This window comes from Melanotaenia boesemani, chromosome 20 (genome assembly GCF_017639745.1).
Source record: "Melanotaenia boesemani isolate fMelBoe1 chromosome 20, fMelBoe1.pri, whole genome shotgun sequence".
Taxonomy (NCBI): domain Eukaryota; kingdom Metazoa; phylum Chordata; class Actinopteri; order Atheriniformes; family Melanotaeniidae; genus Melanotaenia; species Melanotaenia boesemani.
The window spans coordinates 23,178,811-23,202,855 of record NC_055701.1 but is presented as its reverse complement, the minus strand read 5'-3'; the positions used below and the strand labels follow the sequence as shown (position 1 = coordinate 23,202,855).

General features: G+C 38.5%; 2 protein-coding genes across 3 annotated transcripts in view; one reads left to right on the top strand and one right to left on the bottom strand.

Annotated features, from left to right (window-relative positions):
• Positions 1-294: 294 nt before the first annotated feature.
• Positions 295-14,949, bottom strand: LOC121631115 (transmembrane protein 87A-like). Of its 2 annotated transcripts, none has more exons than XM_041971825.1 (20): positions 14,785-14,949; positions 11,591-11,648; positions 9,400-9,497; positions 8,644-8,760; positions 8,442-8,489; positions 8,288-8,329; positions 8,060-8,186; positions 7,883-7,944; positions 7,567-7,750; positions 7,384-7,483; positions 7,160-7,253; positions 4,449-4,520; positions 4,243-4,351; positions 4,037-4,095; positions 3,833-3,936; positions 3,668-3,744; positions 3,499-3,563; positions 3,372-3,424; positions 2,058-2,088; positions 295-1,915 (listed from the first exon to the last, which is right to left on the bottom strand). In XM_041971825.1, the coding sequence occupies exons 1-20, from the start codon at positions 14,887-14,889 to the stop codon at positions 1,874-1,876; spliced, it is 1,647 nt and encodes a 548-aa protein (XP_041827759.1). In that variant the 5' UTR covers positions 14,890-14,949; the 3' UTR covers positions 295-1,873. The 2 variants fall into 2 exon arrangements, with proteins under 2 accessions (XP_041827759.1, XP_041827760.1); XM_041971826.1 differs by lacking the exon at positions 14,785-14,949 and adding an exon at positions 12,151-12,338.
• A 1,604-nt stretch (positions 14,950-16,553) lies between these two features.
• ganc (glucosidase, alpha; neutral C) overlaps positions 16,554-24,045 on the top strand; it is a 13,984-nt gene continuing 6,492 nt past the window's right edge. Inside the window, 21 exon segments of the mRNA XM_041971858.1 lie at positions 16,554-16,686; positions 17,051-17,113; positions 17,189-17,291; positions 17,736-17,863; positions 18,077-18,275; positions 18,474-18,543; positions 19,564-19,660; positions 19,779-19,962; positions 20,075-20,219; positions 20,298-20,533; positions 20,603-20,729; positions 20,881-20,960; positions 21,050-21,193; positions 21,551-21,647; positions 21,748-21,849; positions 22,012-22,186; positions 22,458-22,526; positions 22,697-22,761; positions 22,840-22,916; positions 22,991-23,065; positions 23,159-23,272. Of these exon segments, the coding sequence (XP_041827792.1) occupies positions 16,670-16,686; positions 17,051-17,113; positions 17,189-17,291; positions 17,736-17,863; positions 18,077-18,275; positions 18,474-18,543; positions 19,564-19,660; positions 19,779-19,962; positions 20,075-20,219; positions 20,298-20,533; positions 20,603-20,729; positions 20,881-20,960; positions 21,050-21,193; positions 21,551-21,647; positions 21,748-21,849; positions 22,012-22,186; positions 22,458-22,526; positions 22,697-22,761; positions 22,840-22,916; positions 22,991-23,065; positions 23,159-23,272 (2,367 nt within the window). The 5' untranslated portion in view covers positions 16,554-16,669.

Here is a 24,045-nt window from a genome sequence, read left to right as displayed (position 1 = left end):
CAGAGCCATTGTGATTAATGTCCAGATGTTGTTCCTGTTTTAAGAAAAAAAAACAAGTAAGACTATGTGTTAATTTTACTTTGGCTTTATGGAAGAACGGGAATCAGCCAGAAATCAGTATTTATAGTGAGAATCTAACTTTTGAAAGCATAAAGCCAAGCATGGTTTCATCACGGGGTGGCCTTTTAGTATTTGCATGAAGGGGGTCACCAAGGAAAATAGGTCGGGAACCACTGTTCTATGCAGTGAACAAATATTTTCAACTTGAATATTTCATTCATCACAATCTTAAGATGTGTTAAATGTACCCTTTATTTTGTTGAACAGTATACAATTTTCTCTCTGAAATAAAAAGCTCTTTACAAGACTTGGACATATATTTAAAACAAATTAAGGATTTGACAATATCCACACATACTGTAGTAGTTTGCTCAAGAATGAAGAAAATTCTACCAAATGAGGCAAAATCAAGTTACTGTTACAGAGAAATTATATTAATGTATCATTTACAGAACTTTGTAATAAAACTTTGACGCAACTGGTGGATGGAGTGAGAAAATATACATGCAATGAATCATATTTAGCCTACATCTGAATTTAGGCACACACCACAACCATGAGGTTTTTAAGTGACTCATGTTTTTACTACAGTGACTAAAACAAAGTGCAACTGAATCACTGCTATTATGTGAATAGTGGCATGTCACTTTCTATTAAAGTTAATATACACTTGTGTATTTATGCTTGTAAATGTGTCCAGTACTTTTGCTTCTTACAGAGAAGTGCAAAATCTTTTACATTTCACCAACAGCTTATAAACCAATTTAAGACAAATTTTCAGCTGTTTAAACAGATTTGTGATATTACAGCTCACACTGTTTCAAAGGAGCTCCATAAACCAGTGTTTCTACATTCTCCCAGTTCATGAGATAGCATTTTCACTCTCATCGCCTGTGGCATGTTTCAAGTATCAATATTCACATGACAAACAACAGGAGTGGCTTCTTTCTATGACTGGAAATTTTCAGTTAGCTAGACAACAAAAAGGGTGGTTAAGTAAGGCAAGCAAATCAATTTCCAGTTCAGCCACACGGAAAATAGCTCAGAAAAGTTTTAGGAAACAATTAAATATTCTTTTAAGTTATTTGGCAAAACAGCTACTCATGTGATGTTTCCTTCCTCACTGGATGACCAATTAAGTTTGTAACACAACAAAACACTAAAAACACAAGTTGTTCACATACATGGCACTGCATGTTCTATTATTCAAGTGTTAAGATGCTGTGTTGGCTGTGCTAGCACATGTAGTGTGCTACTATCTGCATCATCTGATAGCTTTGCTGAGACAACCGCTGAGGAAAACTCAACATGGCTTCGCTTCTGCAGCATGAAGTGGGAGGGGAAGTTTTATCCATAAAGTTTCCATTGATAACTCAAAGCTCAAGAAACCACACACCCCATTCCATACTGTGTAAAGCAAACCCCCACAGGGCAGGGTTTTGACAAATATTCAACATGTCCAGTGTCTGCTTAACTTTATTTACCTCTAATGAAACAGCAGCAAAATAGAAAATCTAGAAAAAGAAAAAATCTGGCGTGTAATTACTTGAGTTTCACCCAAATCTCAGAGTGCTGATCAACATCAACAACCATCACATCCAACTCAGGACAGCAGTACCTAATATATTACACTATTCATATTTCTGAGCTTATAATGGTGTTACACACACACACACCTCACAAGAAGGTGTCTTCAAAGAACTTTTTCTTTTTGTTTTTTGTTGTTTTTTGGTAATTTTATCACTCAGAACGCATTCATCGCTGCCTCAGAGATGTTACTTTCCCATCTTCCATCACCTTCTTTCATTTGCTTCTACTCCATTTTGGATCTCTCCATCTTGGTTTTCAAGATTTCCTAGAAAGCAGAAACAGAGATTAATGCTCATGCAGCAGTGTGGAATGACACAAGATCACAGGTTTTTACTGCCGCCTCTTTAAATAGACTAAAATGTGACCAGAATCATGGGATAAGCACGGGGAGAGTAAAAAGACATTACCTCCTCCTCATCAAGCATTACAGGGAGAGCTCTGTGGAGGGACAGAAAAAAAAAAGTTTAGAAAGTCAGTTTATCCCAGTCAAGTCTGAGCCAAACAACATTTCAAGATACTTTCCTTAGGTTTGTTTAAAGCAACCTGAATGTTACCAGATAGCATTTGGCTAAAAAGAGGAGCAGTCCCATTTACATTGTTAGGTTTTAAGTATCAAGACTAAATAAATAAACAAGCTGTTATGGTGTTACGATGAGTTAAAAGTAATCTTAAAAGAGTAACACCACATGACACACAGGAGGACTTTTTCCATCTTTAAATAAATAAACAGGACAGAGGAGCTTTGGTTTGCAAAGTTGCATCTAAGCAAAGTTTGAAATAAGTAGAAATCCAGATAAATGCTTCAAAGCTCAGTGACGTGAAGCAATGCTGTAAAGAAGAGTAAGTCAAAACTCCTCTACAACGATGTGAGAGACATATAAGGTCATACAGAAATGACATCACTTTAAGTTAGTGCTGTTAAAGGTGGTTCTACAAGCTGCTGAGTCATAGTTTAGTTTTTACATTTTTTTGTAGTTTTATTTTCCTCGTTTTAAGACCTCTTAAGTAGGAAGTCCTTGTATATTAAAACTGAAAAGCAATGATCCTCTTTTTCCACATGGCTGTATGTCAGGGGTGGCCAACGTCGGTCCTCAAGAGCCACAATCCTGCAGGTTTTCCAAATTTCCCTGCTCCAGCACACCTGACTTAAACTAATGAGTCATTGTGCAGATCCTTATAGTCTGTTGGATCCATTTAATTTGAGTCAGGTGTGCTGGAGCAGGGAAATTTGGAAAACCTGCAGGATTGTGGCTCTCGAGGACCGACGTTGGCCACCCCTGCTGTCTGTCATAAGTCTGAGGTGGCTTTTATCAGGTACTTTGAGCTACAACAATCTTCCATAAACTGCAGGATTGACGTGTTAAAGCAGATTATTGTTACTGTATTCTCATTTATTTTATGTATTGCATTTCTATTGGGTTTCAGCCTTAAATGACAATTTAAAACTATTTGGAGCTATATTCAAAGCAGCCATGTAAGCATAACTCTGGTCCTCGAGGGCCGTTTCCTTAGATGTTTCCCGGTTCAACACACCTGATTCAAATGACATGGATCCAGCAGTTTATTGTCAAGTTCTGCACAATGATTCATTAATATGAATCAGGCGTGTTGAAGCAGAAATAAAACACCTGAACCTGCAGGACCAGCCACCCTCGAGGACCAGAGTTAGAGATCCCTGGCTTAAAGGGTTACAGCCTTAAATTAAAATTCATTTTACTTACACATCAGCAACAGACGTAGGAATGTTGTCCTCGACCCATTTCAGGTCCTCATCCTGAAAAAAAAAGTGTAAAACCTGAAAAACTTGACTGAGAAGGTAGAGAGAAAGTGAGAAGGCAGTCAACTCACCTCTTTACTCAAAAGTTTCTGGGAACCATTAGTGTCAGGCTTTGAACCTCTCATCTTCATTCCCTCTGCACAAAAATGGCAGCTCAGATCATCATATGTCTCTTTTCCAATAATATAACCATTAATTTGTAATATAAATATATATAAACACACCATCATCAAGTCTTACCAAAAGCTTCGTTCAGCATGGGCTCCTTGGCTTCATCTTCTTCATCATCTTCATCAATCAGAGGGGAATGAGAGAACCTAAAAGGAAACAAAACATAGGTTGAAATCTATCAACTATGTGTTTTAAATATCTATTTTTGAGTACCAATGTCACACTGGTTCTAACCTTTGGCTATTAGCAGAAGGCCGCAGCAGCACCATGATGACCAGCAGAATAGTGGAAAACAACAGACGCCAGAAAGCATCATCTACCCATAAGTCCCGCCAACCCTGGAGGCAAAAGAGATAAAGCAAGTTAACATTTCATGTCAGCATTTACAAAAATTTCTACACATTGGCATCCTTTGATCAACATGAAAGATCAACTGACCCTCTGACAGTCAACCAGCTTGAAGACTTTAGTAGTCCAGATAATGAATATGATGGAGGCTGTGGACACAAACAGTAAATCATCTCATTCTGATTTTTTAAAGCAATATAAAAAAAAGACTTAAAACCAGCAGAGTCAAGAGTAAAAACAGCCCTACGAACAAGCTTTGCATTCATTTTCCTCTCTCCAGAGGAGCTGTAACTCACCGACAACAGAGAAGATGAGCGTGTTGGTGAAGTGCTGATATAAAGAAAGCTTCACCACATTTCTACGAAGCTTCAGGAGACGAGTGGTTTGTGACAAGCTGATGAAAATGTAGACTTTAATTAAGGAAAACTTTTAATCCATTTAAACAAACATACAGAAACTAAATCCTTGTGTAGCCCTGAGTTATTCTTTGACTAAAGGATATCCACCACATGACGCAGGAGTCAATAAGGGAGAGGCTGAGATTAGCCACATGGGCGACTGTACCATAGAAACCCTGCAGAAAGAAGACATGAATCAGATTTCATAAACAAGATAAAACCAGAGGTTGGAGGACAGGAGGAAGGGTGACAGGGAGAAAAGGACAACTTCATGATAAGGGAGCTTAAACTATATTTTTAAACATTAGATAACCCTCCATTCCTCTCAAGGTCTCTTCTCTCTTGTACAGACCTTGCTAAAGTTGCTGCAGTGTTTTTGGATGCTTCCCAAAAAATCCCTCATAAGTTATAAGGTGACAGAAAATGGTTTACTATGTTTGCCTGGATGAAATTTATCCGTGGCCCCTGCAGCTTAACGTCAGCCTTAACAGTGAAACACATTAGTCTCATCCTCAAGTCACTCTAAAGCCAAGAATGAAATTGCCCTGTAATATGTTTGTATGTTTATGATTACTTAATCACATGTTTGCTCAGAGTGTTGGTTCAAGTCTTAATGTTACATGTACACAAGATGCAACATGGAGAACATGAGAGTGTAAATGTGACCAGGGGTTTAAAGTCCTTAGATATACCATGCAACCCACAAGGCAGCAGAGCTGTCTGATTTGACCTTGTATGAAAATGAGCAACATAGTAGAGGCCACAACAAAAACTCAATATAATCACAGACTGTGGCTCCTGGAGCTGCAGACAATGAGACTGTTGATAACTTGGTGTGTCTATTGACATTGACACATAATTTAAGTTAGTTTGGATAAGTCCCCCTACTTTACTAGACACTGATCAAGTTATTATTATAAAATAATGACCAGAATGGCATAATAAACTATTATAAAAAGTATTTTACTAACAACATTCACCAATTCACAGTTTTTACTTTCAGAAAAGTTCCTATTGTGGAGCTCCCAGATTTGTAGACAAACATTTTTTTTAATGCAGACAGATATTCAGTCCTTCAAAAACCTAAATTACTGGAAAACTGGTCAGAACTGAAGGATTAATGGATGGTGCTAAATACATGGGAATTTATGAGGAAAACCTTTTTTTTGGGATGGAGGTTGACCTTCCAGCGGAACAATGATCCTCAGTTTACTGCTATAGTAACATAGTGCTTTAAGGGGAAATGTTAAATGTGTTAGAATAAAAAAGTCAAAGTCCAGATCTGAATCCAACTGAGAATCTGCTGCATGACTTAAAGTGTGACAACGCAGCAGTGCCCACCGCAGAAACCTAGCATTCAGACTATGGCAAAAAGACCACAGGATAAGCCAAAGGTGACTGGCAAGGGTTTCATGAGGTGGCCGATAATGTGGTTGCTAACCTGCTTAGCGGTTCCCACAGTGCTTAGCAGTCTGGTTCCGGGCCTCCTTGGTGGCAAGCCTGGTCAGCTTTGTTGCAGTTCAGGTTTTAAAAGTGGGTCTCTCAAAAACAAAAATGGTGCTGGTTTTGCTTAGGGTGTACCACTCTTAATCCAAAACACATTTGACACTGGTGCCACCATCCGGCCACCAGCTAAGCTCTTTTACTCAAATTGGAGGAAGTGCTCCGACCACCAGCCATCTCACCCATGAGATGTTCATGGCCTGAGGACACCACAACGCTGCTTCTTTTACAGCAACTCCACACATTGTCTCCTCACAAAACCAGTCCAAACCTCTAGAAAATAATTGCTACATAAATAATACTCATGCCTAACACTGGACACCAGCGGGACTTGAAGGAGCTGGAGCAGCTTTACTTAGAGCAGTGTTTCTCAATCCTGGTCCTCAGGGACCACTGCCCTGCATGCTTTAGTTCTGTCCAACTCCAGTACACCTGATTCAGATTAATTGAACTGCTTGTCAAATTCTTTGCAAGCCTGCTAACGAGCTATTCATTTGAGTCAGGTGTGTTAAAGATGGACACCTCTAAAAGATGCAGGGCAGTGGTCCTCGAGGACCAGGATTGAGAAACACTGACTTAGAGAAATGGGCAAAAATGCCAGAGACTAGATGCCAAACTCAGAGGTAAACCCCAAGAGATTTGCAACTGGAACAGCTGTAGGAGGTGGTTCTACTAAGTAATGACTTCAGTTAATATTGAAATATCTTTGTTTTAGGTTTTTTTTCTCTTTCATTTCACTTCAACAATTTGGGCTATTTTGGTAGATTTTAACATTTTTTTCTAAACATAAAATTATACAAAAAGTTTACTGGTTGTAATGAAAGGAAAAAAAAGGTATGCATGATTTGTATGTGTTTATATATGAATCCTGCCTAAATGACAGGACACACTATCCAGTCAGTATCCAATACTGCAGCACGCATGGACATAGAAGGTCCTGTTTGGGTGAGCTTATCAATTGTTTGGCCTGCCATAATGTAGGGTCTTAAACAGCTTGTCAGATTGTACATCTGTAGCTTCTTCTGCAGGGATTTAAACATCAAACTGACAGTAACATTTGTTGCCCTCATTTACTGTAAATTCTGCAAACCTGGAGGATCTGTATAAGCCAAGTTTGTTGGTGTGCCCCCAAGTAGAATCCCCCAGAAACAGAGTACAGAGATGAGCATTAAGCAGAGTTTGTTTTCTATGTGAACATGAGGTTAAAAAGCAAGTATATTAGTCCAAGCGGTTTAAATTTAGATTTTTTTCATGGTTTCTAACAGGATTAGTTTTATTTCACTGTATGCACATACACACATGTAATACTTACACCTGTCACTCTCAGCACACCTTCCACTGAGGAAAAGATAAGGTAGAGAAGCCCAACAGCTACCAAACGATGCACCGTAGTACCCAGCCGGGGTCTACAGCAGAGGGAGGAGAGTTAAACAAGTATTAACACAAAGACCCAGACTGGTTTTAGTTTGTAAATAACAAAGACTGGATTAGAATATTGAAAATATGATCATAGAGTATTTGTCAGAGTTGTCATACTTGACTATCCCATAGCCAAGACTGACAATGAGAACCAGGATTCGAGCCAGGGATCTTTTAAGTGCCGAGAGCAACTCAGCAAAAATCACGGCATCCAGAACTGCAAAGAAGAACAGAAAAAGATAATCAGACAAACAGAGAAAATAAAAAAAAAACATATGGATGAAGAAAGAAAAAACAAACCGTAGTCTCCTTTGTAACGGATGTTCTGGTATTCTGAGTAGAAAACGGCTTTCTCCAGCATCCCGAGGATGATGACAGCACCGATCCAAAACTGGATCCGCAGCAGATCCCTCCAATAACAAGCACACCAGAAGAGCCAGAGAGCCCCAAACAGGACGTACACAATACACATGACCATGAAGAACTGTGATGGGAAGGAAAGAGAAACAGACATCGCTTCACTTTTGTATGAATTACCAGCTCCTAATAATACACAGAGGACAAAAAACAAACTAGTGAAAATGATATTTATCCTCACAGACTTGACGATACATACCATCATCAGAGGCCAGTCTGCTGGGGAGGAGTAGTCATGGGGGCCTTTCATCTCCACTTTCACTGGGGAATGAGTCAGAAAGGAAACCTGTCACCTCTGCTGAGGTGTCGAAAAGCTGGTTTCTAAGTAAAATTCACAAGATTATAAAACTCCTTAAGCAAAATGGTTGTTTCTCACTTGTAAAAGAAAAGATGAGCTGCTCTGCTCCGATGTCTTCATCCTCCATGCCACGAAACATGGGCTGCACCTTCACTATGAAGAGATAAGGGCTGTCCTCCCAAGCTGTGGCCACTGCTCCGATGTCCTAAAAAAAAGATTACAGGATCAATTTTTCCAATGAACATTTGAGTATTTGATTTTTTCCAATATAAAAGAGAGAAAAGAAAAAGATTAACAACATCTCACCGGCTTGTCAGGCCAAGTAAAACTGCGATTCGATGGGTCACTCTGAAGAGAAAAAAAACCTTTGATTTAACATAAAATGCCAACAAATGAAGAGCAAATTAATGATAGACTGAAACTTTAAAAGATAAGGTCAGTATTAAGATCAATAACTCACATTTGGGCTGGACAGTTGCTGATAAGGATTGAATTCTGCAAAATAAACCTATTTGAAAAAAGAAGAAAGGAAAACAGACTCAACAAATTCCCTAAAAATACACTTAAAATCAATCTACTACTGCAGTAATAAACACTTTTGGATATAAAACCAACGTTTATCTGTTGCACTGTAACTCAACGGCTTTGCCTCAGCTACAGACCTTAGGCGAAAAGAGGGAGGAGCAGTTGTCAAAATACATGTAGCCCTGACTGTAGAAGCCACTCCAACCGTCTTTTAACATGTGATCCATCCCAAACATGTTCATGGCTTTGTTGTCCTGCAGTGAATCAGAAGAACAAGCATGACTAAGCATTTTTGTTATAGAGATATTTGGATAGAAAAGGTCATAAGGGTTGGACGAGACGGGAGGACGGAAGGAAGGACGGACGGACGGACGGACAGACAGACAGACAGACAGACAGACAGATAGATAGATAGATAAAATCCTCTTTGTGTTACAGGTGATCTAAATAGCCAAACTTGCATTTTGAAGCACTGAGCTGAGTTTGAAAAGCTTTGGGACAAAGAATCAGCGCAGGTATAAAGATGAACGTGGAGGCCAAGGCTAAGAGACAACAGCTGCTGTGCGGACGATGCTGAAGCAAAAGCTCCCCAAACTCATAATAAACAAAAACAAACAGACTAAGAACTAGTGATGGCTCAAACTAGTGTGTGTTATTTGGTTGGGTCAAACTGCGATATAAGTACCCGCATGTGTCACTGCGTAGGCCAGTTTTCCTCAGTTAAATCTGAGTTATATTTTAAAGTCTCTTTATATTTGTTGACCTTGTTTCATTTGGATTTTTGTCTTCGTTTTGGGTCAATAAAAACACAGTTTTTGAAATTACTTTGTGTCCTCATTGTCAGGAACCAAGCAGGAACACAACTAGATACCAACAAAGAAAAGTAAACTCACGGGTGTATTGAAGACCTCGTTGTAGCAGACAGATGAGCGCAGGTACCAGCTGATGTTAAGCGCCAGGTTTCTGTCACATGATCCTGTGTCATTCTGGACTGCAGGGAAAAGAGTGGATTATTAGTAAAATGGCCTTAATTTCAACCAGCTTTTCCTTCCCAACAACCTTTCTTGTTCTGTTTGGCTTCAAAAAGGCGACTTCCAGCATTTTTTATTATCATGCTGCATTTTGTCTACTATCAGCAACTGTGAGAACAAACTCCTCCGTCTCTCTACTACAGAGCAGTAACAGATTTCTCAAGTCATGACTGATAAATACAAACTGAAATTTTCAGAAGATGCACAAATCCTGATATTTATCTATTTTTCTGGACAAGTCTGTCCAAACAGTCTGTTTGTGGCAAGAATAAAAATGACTACTATAATAAAACACTTGGAGGAAGATTTCTGTCAAGCTGAAACTGTGAAATCTGCAGTGAATTCATCAAATTATTTCCTGCTTTTATGGATTAATTGCTTTGTTTGATCATTTAAATAAATAAATAAATAAATAAATTCACCTTTTTTATTTTTGTTTGAGCAATGATCCAAACTCAAAATACAGCCAATTTACTACCATTTATGAGAAATAGAAGTAACACAGTCTCCAATTTTCCCAGTAGTGGAAATCTCAGCAAGTTAACCCCACAGTCAAACTGTGCAATGCTAACAGATGCTGAGCTACAGCTCAGACTCTACAGCCTTTAAATGTTAAAGTTCATGGTATTATAATTAGAAAAAGACTAAATAAATTTGTACAATATAATCAAACTTTTTTTTCTATTGCAATGACAAAATGAACAATTTCAGCATCTTCACAGACATGACTTGTAAGAAGACAGTTAGTGTATTAATAAAAGCTGGAGTCTATTTAAAGGAAGTTCTGCTTTTGTTCATGTTCTGCATCTAACCATGCTGCTCTTATTTATATATTGCAAACCATACTGTCATTATAATATGTATCAGATGTTTTGCTAATACCATGCAGCTTTAGCTGCATCTGAACCAATGACAAAACTTCTGGGAAAACTTCCTTTGGACAGAAAAGACCAAAGTGGAGATGGAGATGCACAGCACCGTGTTTAGGTAAAACCAAAGCAACATATATGCAAAGACAGCTCATACCAACTCTCAAGCATGGAGGTGGACAGGGGGATGGTTAGGATTTGTTTTGCAGGAACAGGACCTGGACACCTTGCTGTGGAGTCAGCCATGAACTCCTCTGTATACCAAAGTATTTTAGTGTCAATGTTAGGCCATCTGTCCGACAGCTAAAACTTGGCTAAGAATGGGTCATTCTACAGATCAATGATCCCAAACACAAGAGGAAGTTTACAACTGAGAAATAATAAAAGTGTTGCAATGACCCAGTCAAAAATATTAGACCTCAGCCTGATTAAATGTGGTAGAAACTTAAGACAGGTGAACATAAATCACTGCTATTGAACCTCAATATACTGAAGCAAGAGAAGAGTGGGCAAAACTTTTAAGACTTGTAAGGACCAGAGGATTTTTGATACATAACACTTTATAACTGCTTTATTATGTGACTGCAGGGCTGTATGAGGAGCATTATGCTATGGTGTGCAGACAAACGCTCACAAGACAAATCAGTAGAACATACAAGATCTTTTTCAAAAGAAGCTCCACCATCTTTCCATGAATTTCTAACCTGCAAAACAGCAGCCTTGCCTGTTATATTTGGAGCTATTCAGAGCCAAACAATGACACTCCAGCAGATATTATGTGTCAAACATCAAAACCTTATTATAATTATTATTATTCCTAATGTTTTTTTTTTTTTAGCAATTCTTTCAATAGAACTGAAAGAACAAATCGTTCCTCTGGTAAGAAGACAGAAAGAGTCTTTTTTGTACAAAGCAACTCATTTACTGTCGTGTGATTGTTTTACATTCTGTTTGACAAAAATGAACTAATCCTAATTTGTCTCAGTATTTTCATTCAGGTGCCTGCGGACCGAGCTAAATGGAAACAGAAGAACCACAAACATCATGAGTCAGTTTGGGGTGTTTAATTTGTATCTCGTAGCTTTTCTGTTTTCGTTCCCGTGTAAAATAAATTACATGAACAAAAAAAGAAATAAATATTGTAGGAAAGGAAAAACACATGTTGTGGATGTCAGACTACTTACACCTCATGAAGATGGTGGTGTTGGCATACAGCGTCTTCCGAAACACAGCATCTTGTGTCTGAACACAAAACAGAAATAAAATCAGTTGTCTGAATTAATAACTCAAGCTCACAGAAATTACTTCATTGTCAATCAGTACTCCTGCTGGTTCTACTTTAGGCTACATAGCATATCCTGAGTGATCAGGGGCCTCATTTATCAAACTGTGCGTAGCAAAGCAAACTACAGGTGGCAAGCGTAGGGAAAAAGGGAAATGCGACGCACAAAAACTTTCAGATTTATCAAAGCGTGCACACGCACGTCCCACGCCTGTTTCCGTTTATAAATTAGAATCAACTCTAAAGTGGGCACACGTCAGAGAACGCCTTCCCACGCCCTTGTTGTGACCATAAAAGGTCAGGTGAACGCCTATAATAAATATTCATCATATCATTTCCATGGTGGCTCAGGAAGGGAAAAGAGGGATGAAGCAGCTTTTTTGGAATGTGAGACTAAGATCCTGATGGACCACATAGAAAAACATAAAAATGTTTAACTGATGGGCACGGCGTGGGCATTACCAGCATCAGAAAGGCAGAGGAGGACAGCAGGTGGCAGATGCTGTCAACACCGTGTCAGAAGTCAAGACACAGCAGAGGCGTCAGATGGTGCAGCTGGATATCTCAGTCAGAAGGGCAACCGTCTCTCATGCAGGAGACCAAAGTTCAAATCCCACAGAGGTGAATCACTTTGGAGAAAAGTGTCTGCTAAATGACAGTACTGATGCCGGTTATGTAGTCATTTGTTTTAATTTATCAAATAAGCTGAAATTGGTAGCAGTTTATTTAGTGTTAAATAAAATTTCTTTCTAGTTGCTGGGTGCTCCAGCTGGGTGGGCGGTGCTCCAGCTGGGAGGGCGGTGCTCCAGCTGGGAGGGCGGTGCAGAGGGACACGATCACCGCTATTAACCAGGTGGACAAGGAGTTGCAAGAAATAAAGACTGTGTGGACAGAAATTAGGACAACAATAAAAAAAGCATTGTGTAAGAATAAATAAATAAAAGGTAATCTACCTATTGTGTGTTTTTTAAGTGCTGCATCACTTCTAGATGCTCCAGCCTCCAGTCTGTGTCCCGCTCTACTGGGTCTTAGAATGAAGAATAACTGAAGCTACTTTTAGCATTTTCTTTTACTGACTGCTGCATGCTGGCAGCAGACTGTCCACCTTATTTAGCTGGATGGATTTTATAACATGTAAGTTTTGTTTCACAATGACAGAACATATTATAGTGGCTGAGGTTCATTAATATAATCTTCCTTTTTCTTGAAAATCCTGCCCCCCCCCAAAGCTCTTATTAATATATAATGTGCCTCTTTATTCATTTCTGCAAACAGCTTTAATGTATAACATGTGGTGTAAAAAGTAATAGTGGATTGTGTACAAATATCTCACATTTCACATCATTTCCTTACCGTTGGTGTCGCCGTTTCACATTTTTCTAGATTTTGTGCGTACGGTGGAGGTAGGAACATTTTCCCATCTAGTTTGGTTTTCATAAATCCCAAAAGTGGGCTATGATTGGCGTGCACCAGTTTTTGTTCCTACACCAGCTTTATAAATAAGGCCACAGGACACATTTCAAGAGGCAGAGTATACACCCTGGTGTGTACTAGAATTTCAGGTTCTACAGCTTACAATACATTGAGAGAGAGAGAGCAAGAGAGAGAGAGAGAGGGAGAAAAAAATACTTAAAGTTTGAGAATAACGATGAATCCACCAAAAACATACGGTAACAATATATCACAATATATTTGTCACATTAAATACTTTCAAAGTAAAAAATGTAATTGCATCATCCACTTTGCAGCTTTAGATGAACATATTTACATGTATGAATTAATTAGCTCATTCTGATAAATAATGCTTATCTTAACCAGAACCTTGACCTCTATGGTGGCTAAACCTTCTGCTAAATACATACACTATATTGCCAAAGCTACGGGCTCACCTGCCTTGACTCTGGTATGAACTTAATAGACACCTTATTGAGTTCAGTATGGTGTTGGCCCACCCTTTGCAGCTATAACATCTTCAACACTTCTAGGAAGGCTTTTGATAAGGTTTAGGTGTTGGTTTATAGGAATTTTTGACCATTTGGACATTTGTGAGGTTAGACACTGATGCTGGACGAGAAGGCCTGGCTCTCAGCTCGCTCCAATTCATCCCAAAGGTGTTCTATCGGGTTGAAGTCAGGACTGTGTTCATCCACACCAAACTTGCTCATCCATGTCTTTATGGACCTTGCTTTGTGCACTGGTGCAGTCATGTTGGAGCAGGTAAGGGCCATTACCACAAAGCTGGGAGCATGGAATTGTCCAAAATCTCTTGATATGCTTAAGCATTCAGAGTTCCTTTCACTGGTGATGTATGGCTTGGATGCAGCTGCTCGGTCGTGGAAACCGAAGCTCTCTTCGCCCTGTTCTTCATCTTATCTGAAGGCCACGTGAAGTTTGGAGGTCTGTAGCAATCGACGCTGCAGAAAGTTGCCGAATTTTGCGCACTATCGCATCTTTTGACCCCGCTCAGTCATTTTACGGGGCCTAACACTTCGTGACTGAGTTGGAGTCGTTCCCAGTCGCTTCCACATTGTTATGATACCACTGACAGTAGACTGTGAAATATTTAGAAGTGAGGAAATTTCACGACTGTACTTGTTGCACAGGTGGCATCCTATCACAGTACCAAACTGGAATTCATTGAGCTCCTGAGATCGACCCATTCCTTCACAAATGTTAAAGTGCATGTCTCGCTGCTTGGTTTTTATTTGCCTGTGGCCATGAAAGTGATTGGAACTTCTAATTTCAATTATTTAGATGGGTGAGTGAATGTTTTGGCAGTGTAGTGTATTTGCTTTTAACACCTTAAATAAACACTAACACATCAGCTGTCTGTCCATTTAGTCTACATTTTTCCTATTTAGAATAGGTTAATGCTGTAATGACCAAGCAAAGTTATGATTTTAATTTAAAAAATTAAAAAAAAAAATTAGGAACGTTTCGTTATGCAACTGAAACGTACGCTATCCGCGTTCTTGACAGGTGAACAATACACTGGACAGGATTGCTAGATGCTACGTAGCTACCACAGCTAACAGCTGCTGAAGACTTAGCATAGCAAACTACAAAATAAATGTATAATGAACATATAACACTGACCGAGTTGATGTTCACGCTCCATACAGAGACTTCTGCCGCCTTGACGGGATGGAAAAGTAATGCTAGAAGCAGCAGACATAACCAATGTGCCTGTGTACCTGGCATTTTTATTTCTAATTCTACTACAGGTCAGTCATACGTAGCCTCCAGTTCCGGTGTTGTGTGGAAAAAGGGACCCCCTCTCAAGGAGGATAGTGACAACCAGTCGCCTGTAGATGGCGTAAATTCATGTTTACTACCCTTACTGATCAACAACATCTCGCAGATTGTTTTTGGTTTTTAAACAATGAAAATTAAAATAAATGGTCTAACAGTAATAATTAAATGGTATGAACAGGGCCTGATGCACTCTCAAAAGAAAATGCACTCGCTTATATTTCAGGGTGTATGAATATTGGACTACTTTCCTCTTTCTATTTAATAAACATTTTATTAAAACAGAATAATAATTCAATAAGGTCACTGGGAGGAAAGCATGTTAAGAAAAATATATTTCTGTAGTTCCCGTGTCTTTATTTACACACAATTGTTAAAACACTGCAAACTACCATAAGAAACTTCTATTTAAAACAAAAATACATATTCAATAAATAAAAAAAAAGTTGAAAATATTTCCATAACGGAACAAACCAACAAGTTTTTCCAGCTTATCAGCAGCCAGTAAAACTCTGAGCTCGCAGTGGAGGTAGGTAGGTAGGAAGAAATAGCGGCCACTGTTACTTTAAATTCTCCTTATCCAAGGAGGCGACTTTACACCTGAGGATGGTACCAGTGTCTGTCTTTCTATCTATAAACTGTGAAATGTGATATTAAAATATAAAATATTAAATATGACCCGTACTATGAGTAAAATAAATCATTAAGTATAAACTAAGGTGTTTGTGGGGTTTATAACAGTTTGAGTTTTACGATTGTCTTGCTGATCGAACGTTTGACTGACAGTAATTTTTAACACATCACACGCACGCACGAAGTCACCAGCCCGCCCACCAGCCTGCAGAATGAAGACGTGGATCAACATGAGCAGGCTGGCAGCTCTGCTGCTGTTTTTAAAGTTAGTTCATACTCCAACAGAGCAGAGACCTTTATTCTACCTTTGTTGTGAATATGAGGAGGATTATGCATATCTACTCGCCGTCCACTGTCACGAAAGGGGTGCTTTATTTGGCACAACACCGGTCTTCCGGATGCTTCTCGCAGTAGTTCACAGACGGGCTCCAGATAATCAATTATAATCAATTATATCTAAAAAAGTAAATTTAAAATAAAAATGTATACTTTCTTTAAGAAGAAGATTACTTAATGCTATTCTAGTATGGTCGATGAAAATTTGTAATAAAATAATTTGGGTGCTGTAATATTTTTTCACTTTGTCTAAAATGTCAATTTCAATAACATAAGACGTTAACCAATTATGTGTAAGTCATATATGTATTAATGTCTATGCGGTAACCAAGCAGCTAACTAAGTTGATTCCAAGATGTTCTGCTCATTAGCAGCAGATTAAGACCGTAAAATGTGCCATTTATTATGACTGGGGACAAATAAACACATTTTAATTTTGTTACTGTTTTTATTTGAGAGCCATGTACATAATTGTGCCCAGCCCACAAGACACTACAATATATATTTAAACAATCCAAAGATTGCAAAAGCAGGAAAAATCTTATGTATCCGTTAACTTGTGCAACACAAAAGTCAAAGTATACAAATATAGCTTAGCAGTTTATGTATGAAAATCCTAACCGGAAGTGTAGTTGTCCGAAGCGGAAGTTTCATTTTAGCTTCAGTTGCACAGCATTTTGTCAAGAAGCGTCCTTTAGTAAACTCAAATGTAGAGAAGGAGTAACCGGCTGTGAACGACGGTTGTTTGTAGCTGCTTGAAATGGCGGAACTTGTTAGGTATAAAGATGTCTTACGTCTCAGAGACAGGTTGACTTTGTTGACCTTTGATATTTCTCATTCAGACTGCAGAAAAAGCTCACGGTTATGAGCAAAACAAGTATCCGACAGCTCCAGGGAACAAAAACTGTCCATGTTGCAACGTGTACTGCTAAATAAATAGTGAATGAAAGCTTGTTTGTTTTTGATGGATAGAAAACTCACCAGCTTCCCCTGATAACAATTAAAAATAACAATTAAACCGTAATATGAGGAATTTTATTTTTTTTTGTATGAAGCTTTCTACTTTCCAGGTAGATGTATTTACATGACTTGAGAAACAGGGTTTATGTTTTAAAACTGTCTTTTTTTATTTGGTTTTAAGTGTTGTCCCTGATGATGAGGGAAAAGAAAAGTTCAAGAAAAGTGAGGATGTTGCTTTTTACAGGTATGTTGTACCTTAAAATTTGAATCAAGATTAATAGTTTATTCAGAATTAAATGGATTGTTTGTCACTTTCCAGGCGACAGATCCAAGGTCCAAACCTGATGCACCGAGCCCTTTTGGACACCATGGTGTTCACTGAAAAGGGGGCACAGTTTGAATTGTTGGATTCTGAAACTCAGGTTAGTATTAGTAAAAAGTTAAATATCAAATAATCTATTATTTTTTTCAATTAATTAATTTATTTTTACCCACATTTGATATTGTATAAACTGATGATTGTACAAATATCATACCAGAGTTTCAATATTTGAGATGCAAAAAGTTTAGAAGTCTAATTGGTAATTCATTTAGATTATATTTAAAGGCTTGGCTTTCAAATGGTCTTTTAGCTAAAGAATACTGGAAATGTAACCTAAAAGTAGAAAACCCCAACTATAAAATCTACAAATGGTCGTTCAGAATAATTCTCTTAAAGGACTTCTCTTAGCTTTTTTTTTTTTCTTTTTTTTTCTAGCAGTAATTAAAATGCAAATCAAATCTTCCCCTGGCAAATTAATGATGAATGAACTTTGTAGTCTTACAAAATGCCTCACTTCCCATAATATTAACCTCTTTTTTTACAGACCAGACTGTTGCTTTCTTTGTCACCCTGCAAATACGACACTGTAAGGATATTGATAGATGAAATCCAGCCCATTAAAGCACGCTACCGAGTTCCAGATGTGATGACCGGAGAGCTGCAGTGTGAACAGTAAGATAAAGCTGGCTGTGCACTCTGTGTATTTCTGAAACATGCAGAATATCAGTATCTTTAATACAAAAAGCATGTGAAGAGATGGAATCATCCACAGAATATCCAGGTTTATGGTGTAATTTTAACCCCCAAATACTACATTGTGGTTTAGTTGTTTTCACTACATCTTCATTTGTTGGAGAATCCTCATCATCTCTTATCATCTAACAGGGTAAGAGTGGAGAACCAGACCAAAGACTGCGTCACCCTGTCTTGGTCTTCCGGACAGTACCAGGTCCGTGTGTGGCATCTCCCTTTCCGACTGGAGATCCTGTGTGAGCGTGAAGTGATGGTTTCGTTCAACTCTAAAGGCAAACTGTGGTTTGACAGATTGCAGGATCCACCCAGGTGAGGTTTACAAGGAAGATACGTACATGCAACAAAACCCTGATAAACATCCATATAGAATAATTATATAAACTACGTTCCTTTTTGTATTTTTCCTCTTGGCCACATCCCATAATAGTGAGGTAAGAAAATAAGATATGGTTCCAAATGTAACACTGCTCCTACCTGAAGCTTTATCTAGTCTATAAATACTTTTGCTCTTTTTCTGCTTGTGTCTCAGCTTCAAGAGGATCAGACAGGTTTATCATGGAAGGAGATGTTCAGGAAGTTTGTGGATATCAAGGCTAATGGTTTGTGCCTGCTCTTAAATATTTTATCAGACAAACTGTCAACATTTTGGATGATTTTGTTTTCATTTCTTGATCTTTAAAAATAAGCTGTAAAAGTATAAGCATGCTAGGAAAAGAATGTTAAAGACAACTGTATGTACACAAACACATTAAATTACCAATGTCACTGACCTTTAGAACGTTCCTGTTGTAAAAAATTACATGTATTCAAACTTATGTAATATCAGTGAAACCTTTTTAGTTGTAACATAAGAAATCAAATATAAAAATGTATTCGGGCAACACATTTCATCTAGTATTTTGAAGTCAAATGATTAATAGTTAAGTTTGTCTTCATCAGTTTTTAGAAGCAGATCTCTGTGTTATAATTAATAAACTGAACGACTGAAGAGTGCAATTACAGATATTCTGTTTTCACATAAGATATAATAATATTTAGATTTTCACAAAACATATATTCAGAGGGTGAAATGAGCAATTAAATAAATACAAAGGTAATTAAAATAATTGATAAAGCATTTAAATTTAGTTAGTTATCTAAGAGGTTAAGATACAGTCTGTTTAACATGAAATGACAGATAGAGGTGCCTCCAGTAGATGGCACCCTGGGCCAACGACTAAGTTGCTTATGGGAAACAATAAAAATGTAATTGTAAGAATGTGATTATTTTAATAATGATTGAAACAAACAAATTGATTAAACAACACATAATCTTACATGATATATATTTTTAACTCACAATTTTAAATTATATTTTGTGGATCCAGTATCTTCTGGTAACATCTTAGAGACTGATATATAACTGTGTCACAACGTTCTAGTTTATTACTAATTATTGAGCAAATACAGGCATCCTTATTCAGTACACTTAACCAGTTTCAGTACTTCCTGAGTACTGTTTTCATCTTCACTGCATTCAGTTGCAAAGTACAGACAAGTATGCTTTTATATAAACACTGAGCTAAAAATGTATTTCCCTCCATATAGAAGGACATAAAAATATTTAAATACTTCTTCAGGTCCCAGCAGCATCGGAGCAGACCTCAGTCTTCACGGGTTCAGCCATGTCTACGGTCTACCAGAACACTCAGACAACCTGCAGCTCAGAGACACAAGGTACACACACTTATCTCACATTTTCATTTGAAATCAGATAATCTGTCCAAGCACCGTGCTGGCTGTTTGATTTGTCAATGACAGACAACCATTTTTTAAAATGAGTTTTACCCCACAGAGATGGTGAACCTTACCGGCTGTACAACTTGGATGTCTTTGCCTACGACTTGTACAGCCGCCTCGGCCTGTATGGATCTGTGCCACTGATGGTGGCCCATAAACCAGACAGGACTCTTGGTGTGTTTTGGCTGAATGCATCAGAGACTTTTGTAAATATACAGTACTCCCCCTCTGACCATCAGGTAATGCTTTATTAAGTGCAGAGCCTACATTTTGACTTTAGAAGGAACATAAAAAGTCTGTGTAGGCTGAGAAACCATTTCCAACCACATGAAACCCTTCGGCATCATTCAGGATGACCAGACCCCACCAGTGAAAAGGAGGCGGATGCAGCCTCAGACTGATGTCCACTGGCTGTCAGAGGCGGGTGTCATTGACTGTATGGTTCAGCTCGGGCCCAGTCCGCATCAGCTCTTCACCCAGTACGCTCAGCTTACAGGTACACCTGCAGTCTGGAGAAAGTTAAATTAAGACTTCAACAAACCCCATGTAAACGTGCCTTTTCTCCTCGGTTTAGGGTACCAAGCCCTGCCCCCACTGTTTGCCCTCGGGTATCACCAGTGCCGCTGGAACTATGACGATGAAGCTGATGTGAAGGCCGTGGATGCGGGATTTGATCGCCACAATATTCCTTATGATGTTATCTGGCTGGACATCGAGCACACGGACGGAAAGCGGTACTTCACCTGGGACCCGGTTCTTTTTCCTGAGCCGCTCAGCCTGCAGCAGCATCTGGAGAAAAAGAGGAGGAAGGTCAGTTTCAGGGAGCTAAATATGCAGCATCTTCTTGTTCTCATTTACTCTTCTCATTTGATCTTTTAGATGGTCGTCATCAGTGATCCCCACATCAAGGCTGATCCTGATTGGTCTCTTTACTGTGAGGCCAGAGATGGAGGACATTTTGTTAAGGACAGAGAGGGACAGATCTATAGTGGCATATGCTGGCCTGGTAATATTAGACTTTATATAAACAGAGTTTGATCGAGAAATTATAAGAACCTGACTTATTAAATACAGTATTTCCCTTTAAAGTTAAAACATGTTACAGGAGGAATCCTCTTAACATCAAACTGTCAGGCATTTTCATTTGTTCCTCACAGGTGAGTCCTCTTACCTGGACTTCAGCAGTCCAGTGACTAGAGCATGGTACTCTAGATGCTTCAGCTTAGATAAATACAAGGTGAGGATTTAAAAAAAAAAAACATAATTAAATCAGTTTTAACTGATTATCTACTCGCTGACTTGTCAACATGTTGATGTGTGATGCAGGGATCAACGCCATCGCTGTTTGTGTGGAACGACATGAACGAGCCGTCTGTTTTTGATGGGCCGGAGCAGACGATGCCAAAGGACGCAGTGCATTATGGAGGCTGGGAACACCGGGAGTTACACAATCTCTACGGCTTTTACCAGGTTAGCTCTCTTTCCTTTCAAGTCTGAACCCAAAGTTTGATCAGTTCTCCTGTTGTGAGGGTGTCATATTTAGGGACGTAACATTCCGTCAGTCTATCGTAATACACTGATCCAGTGCATCAATCCATCGCTGGCTCCTCAATCACATCGTATTGTGGCCAAATTTGAGATACCAAACATTCAGTTGATGTATTGTTTTGTGATCAAACTTACCCTGATAACTTTATTAAATTTTATTATTTAATGTGAGTGGCTGTCCTCATGTTTAAACATTTAGTGAAAATGCCTCTCGATGGTTGCTGTGTTTAGTCCTTTCTTTACCTTATTGCTGTACAGTTAATCTTTTTTATTTCACAGCACATGGCCACAGTGGACGGTCTGATAACACGCTCAGGGGGCTCAGAGAGGCCGTTTGTCCTCACTCGCTCTTTCTTTGCTGGGTCACAGCGACTTGGTGGGCATATAGATTATAAAATGTTATGGATGTCTCTTAATTTCATGTGCAGATTGTTAATTTTGCTGTTTGATGTTACTGGCTGGGTTTGGGATTAAAGGAGCCGTGTGGACGGGTGACAATGTAGCCAGCTGGGAGTATCTGAAGATATCAGTTCCAATGATTTTGTCTTTGAGCTTGGCAGGCATTGCATTTTGTGGAGGTAAGCATGTTACTTTGTAGGTTGTGAATTTATTGCATTATTTATTAAAGTCACACCTATTTTATTTTCTGCAACTGATTTATCATCAAAACATGATTTGTATTAAAGTGTAGGATTTGAGCCAGGCTGTGTTGTTGAAATTCTGTGTTCTTGGGGTTCCAGCTGATGTTGGTGGGTTTGTTCGGGATCCGGAGCCAGAGTTGTTGGTGCGTTGGTATCAAGCAGCTGCCCTGCAGCCATTTTTCCGAAGCCACTCTGCGAAGGAGACCAAGCGACGGGAGCCCTGGCTTTTTGGGGACGAAATCACTGCAGCAATCCGCACTGTAATCCAGCAACGGTACTATCACAGAGACATATGTACTGATCATAGCGTTGGATGGGTAAACTCTAAATAAACTAGCATAACTTTAAATGACTGTGTCAAACCTTGTGTTTTATTTATTGCCACAGCATTTTGCATAATATGACTGTTTTAATAACATATTGAGGAAAAAAATGTTTATATGAATACAGACCAGAGGAAAGCTTTTTAAAGATGACATTTCTTATCACTTGACACTGCAATCAACACTGTTTCAAGTCAACAGACTTCCCTTTTCTGCCCTCAGGTACTGTTTGCTGCCATATTGGTACACCCTTTTTCACTACTCTCACACCTCTGGCCTGCCCCCAGTCAGGTTAGTGTCACTGCCATCTGCTGTTCAGTTGCGGTACTGCAGCTTTACTCAGCTACACTGCGGTGATTGAACTTTTTTGAGCCCTAGAGAGCTGTGTATATTTGATGAAACAAATAGATCAGAAAGCTAGCTGTTTGAAAATCAATTGAAAAATTATTTCTCTTCTACAGACCTCTGTGGGTGGAGTTCCCAAAAGAACAGAGCACCTTCAATGTGGACAACCAGTACATGATCGGTGAGTAATATGCTCTGGTTTTGCATTGAGATACAGTATGAATCATTATAAAAGTGAGCTGTGTGTTATTTCATACAGGGGGAGCATTGTTAGCCTGTCCTGTAACAGAACCGGGTGTTCAAGAAGTCAAAGTCTTACTCCCCGGCTCCACAGAGGTAAATAAACCGCCAGGTAACTGTAACATATTCCTCTAACTCCTACTGATGTAATTCAAATGTTTCTGTTTTAGATTTGGTATGACATCTGTTCTGCAAAGGCATACAGAGGAGGGAGGACTCTGAGTCTGTCCGTCACCCTGGACACTGTTAGTGTTTCCTTACAGTCTAGCACACACTTCCAAACCTTCCAAATTCAGACTGTAAGTCACTTATATGGAGCTATGGCTGTGTTTGGATAGGTTCCAGTATTCCAGCGTGGCGGCTCGGTGGTCTGTAGATCAGCAGGGACGGGCACCTGCACAGCTGAATACCAGAAACTGCCTCTCGCTGTCACTGTAGCCCTAAACTGTCAGGTAAAAACAGGAGGATGCTGCTGATGTCTGCTGGGATCAGTACAAATGCACATATGCAATATGCTGTTCATCTAGTGTTTTTTTCCATCACGCTGTATATTTAGGATGGATTCATATTAATCACAGTTATAATTTTGTTTTATTTAGGCTTTATTAAGCTATGCAACTTAATATGGACAAATTTTTATTTACAGTTATGGCCTGGCAAAAGGCAATTGCCCTCTAAGAAAATAGATTAGAGGAAAGATAAGAGGAAAAAAAATAGAATTAAAAAACAAACAAACAACTTTAAACCATCCACTACCTATTAAACTTAACATAAGAAAGTATCCGTGAGCAAGAAAGCAGCTTCATGTGTCTGTGTAGGCTTATAATACATTTCTCCACTTTTAATGTGTATTTTTTAGATTATCTCAGCTTGAAATGGTGACCTGCCAATCGTAGTATTCATCTGAAGTATACCAGATAATGAAATAAATTTGTACTCTATAATGTGTTATTATATTTGCTGAATACAGCAGATATGCCCAAATTTTCTCTCTTTCCTATTACCCTAAATAAATAGATGCACTACAGAGTTTTAAATAAAAAACCCTTTAGAAAAAGGAAAAATAGAAAAAAAATGATGAATTTAAAAACATGAATAGAAATTAAGTTTTAAAAAAAAAAAAACTTTAAAAATAATTTTTATTTAGAGTTCTTATTTAAATGTTTTATTTAAATTTAATTTATTGAAATGTGTTATTTGAAATTTTATTTAAAAAAAAAACATT

Coding starts and splice junctions, on each gene's coding strand:
- LOC121631115 (XM_041971825.1), bottom strand. CDS start 14,889: ATGCCAGGTACACAGGCACATTGGTTATGTCTGCTGCTTCTAGCATTA. Junction 7,254..7,383: donor CTTGGCTATGGGATAGTCAA/GTATGACAACTC, acceptor CCTCTGCTGTAG/ACCCCGGCTGGGTACTACGG. Junction 3,745..3,832: donor CCTTCTGCTAATAGCCAAAG/GTTAGAACCAGT, acceptor GTTTCCTTTTAG/GTTCTCTCATTCCCCTCTGA.